The sequence below is a fragment of the Microtus oregoni genome, unplaced genomic scaffold (genome assembly GCF_018167655.1).
Source record: "Microtus oregoni isolate MIOR12 unplaced genomic scaffold, Mior012 000012F_ref0000307, whole genome shotgun sequence".
NCBI classification, from domain to species: Eukaryota; Metazoa; Chordata; class Mammalia; order Rodentia; family Cricetidae; genus Microtus; species Microtus oregoni.
In genome coordinates this window covers 20088021-20100815 of record NW_024543071.1, presented here as the reverse complement: position 1 = coordinate 20100815, position 12795 = coordinate 20088021, and the positions used below count along the sequence as shown (strand labels likewise).

The window sequence follows — 12795 nt, the reverse complement described above, 5'->3', positions numbered from 1 at the left end:
CCGGTGAGGAAGGAACAGGGGTAAGGATCCGAAGGGAAACTTACCTCAGCTTCTGGCTGGCAGGGACAGTAATCTTATTCAGCTTGTCCATTTTCCCCTAGAGGAGACGTGGATCGCTGTCCGGTGGATGTCAGTAGCTCCCAGCCTTCCCAGGGAGCAACATGGTAGGGCTCCGGGCTCAAGGGCTAAAGCCACTGGAACTGACTTCTGAGAGTAACCGCAGGCTGCTGGCAAACACCCCTGCACAGGGGAAGTAAAACTCGCTGGAGCGCATCGTCAAGTTTCATGTTTCTACGAGATCATGTGATCCAGGGAGTCAGCCAGCTTGGCTGATTACTGCGCGTTGTGTAAACTCCGGTAGCGAAACCTTATTGGGCATGCAAATCCCTTTCCAGCACCTCTCTTTTATGACCAGGTGTGCTGCCAGGTTGGAATAAGCTTCCGGCTGGACAAGACTTCCTGTCTGTCCCAAATCTTAGGTAGTCCCTTTTTTCAGCAGATAGCCAGTGTCACCTGCAACTTCCCAGGTACAAGGAAAAGCTGAACAGTCAAGTAGATCTGGAATACTCTTGGGGGCCTTCTGCTGGTTTGCATGAAGCCATGGATTAGCCTCTTCTGCTCAGAGAGCTAAGACACGAAGTGGGCTATTCATGGTGCTCCTTCCTCATACAGCTGGGTGGCAAAGTCATGACAGTGGTCATTTACTCAGAGACGTGGGGTCTCTCCTTCTCAAGCTGTGCAAGGTCAGTGTCCCTTAGGGGTAGAGACAGGTGACTCCAGGAAGGACAAATTAATTTCCATTCTGCACTGTGTGGAGTCAGGGGTTGCCTTGCTGAGAGTTCAATGATTTCAAATAAAATCAGAATGCACCCCAAATCAGCTGAGGACAAGCCCAGCGATTTCCCATCACACGACACCAGGCACATGCTTCCTAACTCCCCTCCGTGTGACTTCAGACACTGGTCCTCTCATCAGACCCAAGCGGTATGTCAGATGAGGGGTATCCTAAGGACAGTGAGCTCCCTCACCTGTGGCTGTTGACCCCATCCAGACAGCTCTGCTGCCCTCCTCAGGACTCTCCAGTTAAGCCCCCCACTTCCTCTGCCTACTCTGCAAGCTTCTGGTTCATCTGTGAGTTAACAAGCAGAACGCAATCTAGGGTCAAGGATGAGAAAATGAGCTGGAGCGCGCTTTCTTCCTGTTGTACCTGGGCGCCCCACCCATGCTCCTGCCACCTGCTAAGTCCTGGTCACCTGTGTGAGGGAGGCAATGTGCCTCACATAATCCCATCAGCCTGGGTCTAAAACATGCGCACGGGGACATAGTGGAGGACTTTCAGTTATCTCTCCTGTTACAGCCCCAAGGTCTGACTGAAGAGAGACAGGGAAGGAGGACCAGACAGAGGAGGGAGAGCAGAGATGGAGAGCAGGAATGGATTTCTTTGTTCAAACCTAAGTTCTTCTGTCCCCTGGGTCCCTTTCCTCTTCACATTCAAGCCTTCTCTCTAAATTTCCCATTCCTTGGGATGTTCAGGAGCTGACGCTTCAGAGCTGATAAAGGGTGGGGTCCTTCTGCCCGAGAATAGATCATCATGAGAAAAACGCCAGAGCTCACTTCCTGTAGCTGTTGGCTTGCCCTAACCATGTTGCTCAGTTGTCTTGCAGTATATCCTGAAGGGAGAGGATCTAGTTCCCTGCTCCTCCCCTCCCCAGTGCTTAGTGGAAAGAAGCAGGAGGAAAACATGAATGATGTCATCAGGGGGCAGGAGGGTCTGGCCAGTGGCATGGCAACAGCCTCTGGTTCCTTCTGAATTATTGTAAAATGTTCCCCCTTGGCCCCCCAACTTTCCTCTCCACCAACTCTGCTCAGCACCTGGTCTGGCCGCTTCTTATTTCCCCAGAGAAAGAGATGGGGGCAAGGGTTCCACTTCTGCTTTTTCTTTTTACGGCCGCTTGTCTTTCTTCTTTTTACTGTATGGAGTCTGACATGATGAAAACGAGAATCTGCTTTTCCAGGTTGGACGTTTTGTCCCATGTGGTGTGCTGCGTGTGTGGTGTCAGAGCCCGACGTCCCAAGCCTGCCACCATGGCTTCACAGCCGTCACTGCTTACCCAGAAGGGCTGTGCAAGAGCGGAAACCGATGACTCCAAATCTTAGCAGTGGGCTCGTTAATGGTGCAGAAGCCCAGGGCACAGGCCATGATGGGCGTTTGGGCCCAGATATGACAGCAGGCATGGAGAGCGTGACAAATTCCAGGGACAGCCCTTTTAAAATGTGTGATTCATGTGCGGAGAGAAGTAGAAGCAGAATCGCTTTGGAAACAGTTTGGTATTATCTAGTAAGTTTGGTGGTGGGACCTACTTGTGACAGCGTAGGCCATGGGTCTGTAAGACGTTTCTAAGTGGTGTACCAAGCTCCCATACACAAATGTCCAGTGAAGTGCTACTGCTCCCCTTCTGCAGAGCCGTGGGCATGCCGTGCGAGGGCTGAGCCGCTGGCAGCGGTGTTCTAACAGGAAAAGCAAAAGCCAGCTCTGGAAAGGGCCCAGTTGTTCAACAGGAGAATAAGGAATGAATTATATCATACCCACATAAATGAATACTATCTAATGGTGGAAATTAGTAAACTCCAGTTGTATCACTATGGATAAATAGCAAAAATAATATTTTTCTCTTTAAAAGTATTTTATTATTATTTTATGTCCATTAGTGCTTTGCCTACATGTATGTCTACACATCTAACCTGAATACTTTGTGCCTGATGGGGGCAGAAAGCCCTGGATTCCCTGGAACTGCAGTTACAGACATTTGTGAGGCTCCATGTGGGTGTCAGGAATCAAATCCAGGTCCTCTGGAAGAGCAGCCAGTTCTCTCAGGGACTGAGCCATCTCCCCGGCCCTAGTAACAACAACAACAATAATAATAACAATAATAATAATAATAATAAATGAAATAAAGAGACACTGAAGAAATGGGTGAATAGGCCTACAGGATGGCTCAGTGGGTAAAGGCCCTCACCGCGAGACTGACTCCTGAATTTAGTCTCCGGTGCCCACGTGGCAGAGAGAATGAACCAACGCCTGTGCCTGCGAGTAGCTTCTGACCTCCACATGCAGGCAGTAGAGCGTGTGAGCACACATATAAGTAAAAGTTGACTTTGAAAAAGAAGCTGATATCTCCTAGAAATGGCTGTCTGAATAAGACCATATGGTGTGAATGTCAATAGACATTCTAAATGCAGCAGCAGAAACTCCCACAGAGTCCCTCCCCCAGACAAAGGTCTGTAGGCAACTAATTAATGACTTCTGAGACAGGGAAAATTAACCTCGTCTAGGGGTGAGCCCCCTAACTGAGCCTCCAATATGAAGCCGTCAGTTCTGAAATCATTTACACACAACACAACGACACAATACATACAAACAACAGAAACGGACTCAGCAAGTTGTACTTATGTAATTGTGCATATATATATATATATATATATATATATATATACATTTACATATATGGAAGCGATAATCAAAGAAAAAGGAGCCATAAATTTGAGAGGAAGACAGGAGGAAAATGGGAGGGGTGGGGGGGAAGGAGAAAATGATACAACTATATATGCGTGTATGATAAAATCAATGAAGGGAATACAGAAAATTCAGGTGAGTGATTTCCAGGGAATGAAAATTGGGGTGAAAGGGCTCACAGGGCTTCCAGGCAGGAGTAGCATCCTCTTTCTTTTGTGTGTGTTTGGTGCTGGAGGGTTAGTGTGTGTGTGGAGACCAAGGGAACACTAGGTCTTGTTCCTCAGGTGCTGTCCGCCTAGTTTCCTGAGACAAGGTCCCTCACTGTGACATGGAGCTCAGTGATTAGGCTTGACTGGCTGACCATCAAGTCCCAGAATTCCTTCTGCCTGTCTGTTTTCCCAGAGCTAGGATGGTAAGTGCATACCACCAGAACTCAGGCCTCCACAGCAAGCATTTCACCAGCTGAGCTATTCTTCCAGTCCCCATGTCCTGTATCTTAAGTGGAGTGACGGATGTTAGTATTTTATTGTTATTATTCAAATCTCACTCATGGGCATTGAGTATTTAGCAGGAATAATAGAGGTCTAGATTTATTGAGGAAAGACAGCGTGCCTAAGCCCGAATCAGCTCTGTGGGAGACTGAAGTTCGAGAATGAGAAGACAGACGTAAGGGAGCTTGGAGTGAGGCCCGCACAGCTCTGGTCGGTCTTGGATGCTTGCTCTTGCAGGCAATAACAACACAACAACGTGTCTATTGGGCGCTTTCTGTGTGTCCTGCGCTCCAGTCACATGTGTTTTTCATACGAAGAGCTGATTTTCAGGCTAAACAGCAGGTTCACAGTGGTGTCCTTCCTCCACAGAGGAGCTAGGACTCCGTCCAAGGCTGTTTACAGTCTAAACTGCCCATCAGAAGGGCTTTCCAATGAGAGAGATCTGTGCTGCAGATAGAAGGCTCTGTCCCAGCATCAACCACAGACTTGGGAGTGTCACTTAGTCTCCCTGACTCCATCTGCTCTCAGAGGGCAGGAGAAGGGATTCAAGGAGAGCCCAGACTTGTGTGGCGCCATCTCAACAGTGGTGAGGCGTCTAAAAACGGTTTGCACCTGCGGGACTTCACTGTAGTTTCCAGGGGAGAGGCCTCAGGTTCTCCTTTTTTCAGTCATCTTCTCGAAGAGAGGCTAGGTGGGAGCCCAAGTCCTCAGGGGGCCCGGCGTGGCAGCTCTAGTTCAGTCAGTCTGCTCGGGCACTTGTCCTCAGACTGTATTTCCTTCCTGCGGCCAGTTCAGGCAAACAGGCGATGTGTGGTGTTGGTACCGTGCAGTCTGGTTCTAGGCAGATCCGTGACCCCATTAAGGTCATTGTCCTTTCCCTTTAGTGATGTGAAAATCAGGAAGGAATGGTTACTCCATCTGTCCTGGTGCCCGAGTTCCTGCCCTTAGCCCCCAAACCGTACACTCACTTTTCCTTTCCAGTCAGCCCTGTTTGGGAGCAGAAATAGAAGGTTCACCCCACAGCAACAGCAGCCCTGCCTACGTTCTGACACACACAGGTTCCTGTGGCAGCAACGGGCCCCTGGTCAGCCATGTCTGGCCTTCTCAGCATCCCAGCCAAAGGCATAGTAGCTGAGGAGGGCGAGGGAGGCAGCTAAGGAGCCTGGGCAAGGCAGTGGAAGCAAATATTGGAAAGGACGGGGAGGAAAAAGACAGAAAGGGAGGGGTGGCTGCTGCTGGCAGCTGCGGACCTGTTTGTTCTCTTCTGCTGTGGTGGGAAAGGAAAGAAGGAAGAAGGAAGAAGGGGACAATGGGTGTGGCTTGAGCCGAAGATTAAGGTCCCTTGAAGCTTAAGCTTCACTTCCTATAGTCCAATAGGCCCTCTATTTTATCTGTTCAGAAAACTCAACATTTTTCCTCTCAGACAGACCTAGGGTGCAACATCTAATTAGTTAAGAGAAAGGCCCATATGGAAGTAGCCTTTATTCATTGCATCGGTTCAAGATCATGTTGGAAAAAACATTCTAGCAGCCTGACACTGGGCTGGAGCACTTTCAGATTCTGTGTCATCTTTATTTCCTCCCTTGTCTTCAGCCCTCAGCCACTCTGTCTCGAGTCTCCGGTGACAGTCCTGCCTTGGCCGGCTTTCCCTCCATCCTGAGCGTTCACAGGACTATAAACCAACTGCTTGCCGCTTCCCGTAGCCACCTTCACCCTCACACCCCGGCTTCCAGCAGCAGACCCGTCTTTAGGCCTTCACAGGCAGGAGTTTCTGTTCTACTGGAACCAAGTGCAAGTGCCTTTGCCACCCCTCAATGATGCTCCCCTTGACGACCCATGTTATGCCTCACTATTGGCCAGTGAGTGACCACCCCTGATCAAAATGCCCATCAGATACCACACTCCTAGATCCTCACTACTCGTGTGGTTCGGCCACTACCCCAAACTAGCAAACTAGAAACAAGAGTGGGGTGCAGATACTTTGGAAAACCAGACAAGCCAGGTGGATCCCAGGAGTCAGTCCGTCAGATAGCAGGCAACGGTGGATAGGCAGAGTTCTCTGGCAAGACGGGTGTGTGAAAGCCGTGGGGAGCTGAGGTAAGGCTAGTGGCCTCTACACACTGAGGTTCTGAGGCTCTACCTGCCAAGAAGGCGTCAGCGGCAGAGGCTGCCGTTGTTGATTAACATCCTGGATTCAAAAGGCCTCCAAATAAGCAGGACATGTTTGTGTGAGAGTCTGTAACGCCAGCATACGAGAGGTGGGTGCAGAAGAATCACAACTTTGGGGTTAGCTCTGGTTGCATAGCAAGACAGGGTCTCAAAAGAGAAAAAGGCAAAAAGAAATTTCCAAGTACATGCCTGTTAGCAAACAAGGAAGTCTTCATGTCATGGCTCCATGTGGAGGATAGGGTGAGTCAGCACCATTAAGATGTCCTAATCTCTAATTTCAACTCTGTGTGTGTGCATGCACGTGTGTGTGTATACTGGCCAAGTGTTGTGACTTTTGAAGGGAAAATTTTAATATATTGCATAGACTTGGTAGAAATTAATATTCATAGTGTAAGAATGAAAAATAAAATCAAAGAACATTAAAACTTGATGCTAAATTTAATAAAGAAGATCAGCCTGCACAGAGCACTAAAAGGCTATGAGGGCAATGTTGTTCCAGATATCAAACACATGAACAAAACGTCTCAATTGCATCACACCGAGAAGGCAGACTGCCCATTAAAAAGAGGTGGGGTCCTGCTGAAGCAAAGGCTGACTTCAGACCAGGGTAAGGATGAGGACGATACCCTTGCCATCTTGTCTTTGCCTCTCCTCCCTCACTGAGTCACCCAGTGAGGACAGACACTGCAAGGAGGGTCCAGTAGATACCTTTGGGACAATCTGAATGTCAAAAAGAGTAAGTGACTACTTTACTTTAGACCATCAATCAATAAAAATATCCCCTCATTCAAAATAGTAAAAGCTTTAGAAAAGAATTTACTAACATTGTAGGCAATTATTTCATTCGTTCTAATAGCTAGAAATTTATAAAGCTAGATTGTTTGGAATTTTGAAAAGAATAAAGCCTCTTTTCCAGCATTTTAAGAAGTCCCTAAAAATTCTTCCCCAAATTTTATAGAAAAAAAGTTAATTAATCAATACAGAATAAATGGCAGAATAAGAAAATCACAGAGGAGCTTGACGGTACAGACCTGCAATCTTGGTAGGGTGAGGCAAGAGGATGGCAAGCTTAAGACCTACCCGAGCCATAGAATTCAGACTCAGCCTGGGCAAGTCAGTGAAATGTTGTATCAAAACAGAAAGTACAAACAGGGTCAGTGTGCCCTGCTTGGTGGTGCATGTCTTCAATCTGAGCACTCAGAATGCAGAGGCAGGTGGGTCTCTGTGAGTTTAAGGTCACCGTGTCCTACAGAGCAATTTCAAGACAAGCCGGGTTTATATGGTGAGAATTTGTTTTAAAAGAAAGAAAGAAGTGGGCTGGAGAGAAGGCTCAGTGGTTAAGAGCACTTGTTGCTCTGTAGAGGACCCAGATGGATCACTCACACATGACTCACCGTTCATAGTTCCAGTTCCAGGGGATGTGATGTCCTCTTTAACCTCCGAGGGCAATGTATACATGTGGCATACATACATACACACAAGCAAAACACTCATATAAACAAAACAAATAAATCTTTAAAAGAATTTTAAAATGAGAAGGAAAAGAAAAGGAAAAAAGGAAAAAGGGTGGAGGGGACCAGGGATAAGACTCAGTAGTAGCATGCATGTCCAGGGTACACAAAGGACTTGAATTCCCTTCCCAGTAAAACCACCATTGCACAATCTCAAATGAAAAACAGATTAAGCTAAAGACCATCAACTAATACCAAGGCAGGTATGGGAAATATTTTTGAGGACACCATATCCTGATGATAACACAACATACCAAAGTCCATCCCAGAGACTACCGGCCAATTACAGAGCTGAGGTGTCCAGAGCTGAGATCTGAGGGTTAGTACCTTCGTCATATAATCAAGTCTAGCCTACCCACAATGCTTCCTGATGTGAGACAAAGCTAAGTGCCCTATCTCACTTAGGAAGGACTCTGAAGCCAATGCTCACTTTCAGACTGGTTCGCTTTCAGACCTAGCTTTCCAGTTTACATGGAGTGAGTCATAGTTAATCCAAATGAGGACATCTGGCGACTGGAAGGGTCACAAGTAGCCTAGGAACACAGTGCGTAAGCAAAATATCAGGCAAGCTGAGAAAGAGATTCTTATGGAATAAAGAGTCTAGAAAAAGTTGTAACACTAAAAGGAAGAAATGAGGGTGGGGTTTCATTTGGGGGAGGCTGTTGTTATTGGTTTTGTTTTTTTAACCCAGATGTAGAAATTCTACAAGGCAACCACTTGGTCTTGAAAGTAAGAAGGAGTGAAGGAAGAAGGAAAGAGAAAAAAAATAAGAGGAACTGTTCAAAGTTAAACCAGACTCAAGAGTCATAACAATCAAGTGCAATCACTGCGTGACCCTGATTTGAATGTTGATTTAAGGAAATTAGCTACAGAGAGTGCTCCAGTCAACAGCTGAGATTTTATTGTGATCCGGATATAAATGGTATTGACAATCAGCAACTTAGGAATTGTTCACTGTTTGAGTGGTGGTGTAGATTCTTCTTAGACCATGTTTGGATGGTAAGTGCTGGTGGACTTAGAGTGTAAGGGTCGTGATTCCTACAGCTTATTTACAAATGGCCGTTAAACATGCTAGCGGTGACTGAACAGGATGGTGGGGTACAGGTTCTATTGTGCCAGTCTTCAGCTCGTTCATGAGTTTGAAATGTTCAAGTTTAAAACTACTGCAGTATTCTAAACGATGGTCACTGTCAGCCCTCTCTGCAGAAGCACCAGGGTGTTGGGGCTGCCCAGTGTCCCAGGCCTGGTTAAAGCTGCCTCCAGAGAAAGAGTACTGCTTCGGAGACCCCTGGTGTTTCTTGGGTATCCCCCTATTCTTTTTCCCTTTTTCTAATGTCTTATGGTCTGCCCAAATCCCATCCACCTCCAATAACCACTTTTGTTTTCCAGAAGCTTGTCAAATTTCATACAGCAGAAAATCTTCTCTGATTTGTTCTGTCTCTTGGTACTTGAGCTTCATTTTGAGCGTTTGCCAATATTGTTTACATTCTGAAAATATAATTCTGTTACCTTGAAGAAATAATTTATGTCTGTATATTCACATGGAAGGACTCTGTTCTGTTTCATTGGCCTTTCTTTTCCTATCATGTTCTCTGAGGTAGGGTCTCAATACGCAGCACAGAAGGCCTAGAACTCTCCATCCTGCTGCCTGGGCCTCTGAAGTGTGGGATCATTACCGCACCTGGCTGTGATCCTTCTTCATAGTGAACATCATAAAGCTTGAATGTTGTTAAGCTGGAACTTCCCCTGTTACATCTGGTCTGCAGTGACGGAATGTAAAGGTAAGAAACGAAGACAGCTGTGAGACCCAACCAGGGTTCTAACTCAGGCAGTGAACTGAGTTGATAGTGATTGAAATCCTAATCACTTGCACCAATGGGAACTCGATGGCTAGGAAAACCAAACCAAGTCTGCGCATAGAGTGAGCTGTCCTAAAAATGAGTTCAGGAAGTCACTGCTAGTCTAACTGGCCTGGCAGAGACACTTTTATCTTTCATCTGACTATCAGACTATTGAAACAATGGACTCCAGGAAGCTGGAATTCCTTCAAGAATCTCATGCTGAGAGAGGAAAAGACCTAAACCTAGGCCAACAGGAAAGATTTCCAATTCCTCACTGCACCTTCCAGAAAGGTCAGAGGTATCACACCTTGACTGATTTCACCTGCACGTCTTCTTTACCTTCTAACTATGTCTCTAGGCCCCTATAGGCCCAGATCCATCAATGCGGATCTCACCAGCATTTCCTTCATCTTGATTCCAGAATGTTCTCCTCTGGTAGACTCTCCATACTTGAAACCGCAACTACTCTTCAGAGGAGTCCAGTTTTCTTGTTCTTGTATTCAATCAGATTTAGAGGATAAACGTAAGGGATGGTCAGTTCAATTTTAGATAAACAAGTGGATACATTTTTAGTAAAAAGCCTGTCCCAAATACTGCATAACATCCTGTATTTTTAACTTACGATTCTAAGATCAGGAAACCAAGACCCGGAGAATGAACTGTCTGTCTGTCGTCTGTCTGTCTATCTATCCATCCATCCATCCATCTTTTAAGCGTATGAGTGTTTTGCCTACATGCATGTATGTGCACCACCTGCATTCCTGGTGCCCTCAGATGCCAGAGGCTGTTGGTTCTCCTGGTACTGGTGTTATAGCTGCCATGTGGGTGCTGGTAGCTAGACGTGTGAAGTAATAAGGGAGGCGGCGGGGCTGCGTCCCCAACACCCCAGCCGCCTGCCCAGCTAGCTTATGCCCTGAAATAATTACACGGACACTGTATTCTTTTAAACACTGCTTGGCCCATTCTCTTCTAGGCTAATTCCCACATATTAATTTAGCCCATTTCTAATCATCTGTGTGTAGCACCCCAAGGTGTGCTTACCGGGAAGATTCTAGCCTATGTCCATCCTGGGTCGGAGCTTCATCCCAGGAGCGGGGCATGGTGTCTCTCTCAGGCGTCTTCTCCTGAGAGGAGAGCTGTCTGAGACTCTGACCTCACTTCCTCTTCCTCCCAGCATTCTGTCCTGTTTTCTCCTCCCACCTATCTTCTAACCAATAAAATAGGCCAAGGCAGTTCCTTTATTAGCCAGTGACCTTCCTCCATCAGACGTGGGTCCTCAGGAAGAGAAATCAGTGCTCTTGACAGCTAAGTTATCCCTCCAGCCCCTGAAAAAGTCTAAAATAGACGAAGATTCAAACTAGAACAAAACAAAAAAGAACTAGGACTGACTCAATCCCCACCTAGAGAGTGTTCTTTTTTTTTTTTTTTACAAAGACAGCAGTGTCTTTGGTCAGAACAAGGAAGCTGATTGTTTATGAAAAGAATTGTGTATGTGCCTTAATGTTACTTAACTATCAATGTAGTCCCTTAGGGTGAGTTGTCTTACGAAAGCTGTTCTATCCCAGCCTCACACCATCCGAGGGAAAAAATAAAATTTCCTCTTGCAATAACCGATTGAGGATTGACAGACTAGGAATGTTAGCAGCTTTGAAGTTGGAATGGGAAAAACCAAATGCATCAATGTCGTTCTTACAGACCTTCCTGTTTGCTTCTTCATAAACAGGCAGACCCTATACCTACGAAGTAACAGGTATCTATGCAAGGGTGCTTTACAGAAATAGACCTTTAACGATGCCTGTGCTATAATGCATACAGAGATTCTCCAAATTCGGAAATAGCAAATGGAAAACAAGATTATATAAACAAGCATGTAATCTTACCGAACCAAGAAATTCAAATTCAAGGAGATACCAACTCTTAAGTTTTCTAAATAATTTTAAGGAATAATCCTTTTCAGGTTTGTCAAAGGGCTTGCTTTTGTTGATAAAGCGTGTTTAATAGCAGGTCTTAGGATTCTTAAAATGCCTCTCTACTTAAAGAAAAATGAAAAATCCAGAAATTATCCCTAAGCTTAGGGTTTGCTTATACAAGGGCAAATGTAGAGTGTACCTTGAAACTTTAAGTTCTTTAATGTTTTAATTCCCAATATGTAAAACCTGCATTTAACTTAGCGATTTTTCAAATACAAATGACAGTCAATTCACAAATGGCCTGGCAGTCCTGTGCTGGGCAGGCTGCAGAGCTCAGGGCCCAGCATCGTGCTCGACCACTTGCTCAGTTACTTCCTCCGAGAGAGATGACCAGATGCAACTGCTCGATGAGTTGCTGGCTCTCACTCATACCTACTATTCAGAGACAACTGTCAGAGAATTTTGTGAGCCTGTATTTAACAATGCTGTTATTTGAAAAAAAAAATGATACATATATGAGATTAAAATTAAAATTGTTGAAAAATAAATGTAACAAATCCACTTAAATCATCTCTTCCTAGTGAAATTTCTACCATGGATGATTTGGAGGCCAGTCACATCTTCTATATTTATCTCCGTGTGAGGGACACGATGATGGAGCTTCTAATCAATTGCGGCAGGATGATTTTCATCCCAGGAAGAGAGCAATGCTATAAACCAGGGACCCTCTCCCTAGAGCCAGATGTTGAATATTTCCCAGCCCACTTCCACAGCCTTCCAGCTCCTCAGATTCAGTTCAACAGGATGGAGATAACATCCTCAGATGTAGGAAAATTTGGCCTGATCATCTACTGTATAAACCAATGACATGAGGGCTCCAGGGCATGGTGAAGGACAAGATTTTTATTACAGTTGTTAGGGAGAGGACATCCAGAGGCATCTGGTCAAGTCCAGAGCAGAGAGAGAGAGAGAGAGTAGTAAGCAGAACATGGTCAGCAGACTGGGCCTGGCCAGGAGAAACAGTAGCAGAGGGCAGGGCAGGGGCGTGAGAGGAGGAGACAAAGAGAGGACCAAGAGAGGGCATAGTCAAAATAGCAGGGTAATAAGGAGAGTGAGAAGCTGGAAGTTTGCTGTGGAGGGAGGTGAGAAGAGCTGGGGACTTGCGATCCTGAGGGAGCCCGCAGACCAGAGAGCACTTTGGGATGTTAATAGGCACCACATTTGTTCCTTCTGTCAGAGGGGAGGGAAGGGCTCCTTTGCTGGAGGAGAACTGACTTTTGTCCAGCAACCAGAATTGGGGGAAGCGGAATTTCGTTTGGACTGGACACAAACTGAGGTCACATCTCCATCTCTGAACTA

At 46.0% G+C, this 12795-nt stretch overlaps 1 protein-coding gene across 1 annotated transcript in view; it reads right to left on the bottom strand.

Moving 5' to 3' along the window:
- Blnk (B cell linker) overlaps positions 1–309 on the bottom strand; it is a 64471-nt gene extending 64162 nt beyond the window's left edge. Inside the window, exon 1 of the mRNA XM_041661243.1 lies at positions 45–309. Coding sequence (XP_041517177.1) covers positions 45–91 — 47 coding nt within the window. The 5' untranslated portion in view covers positions 92–309. The remainder of the gene's footprint in view (positions 1–44) is intronic.
- Between the last annotated feature and the right edge of the window lie 12486 nt (positions 310–12795).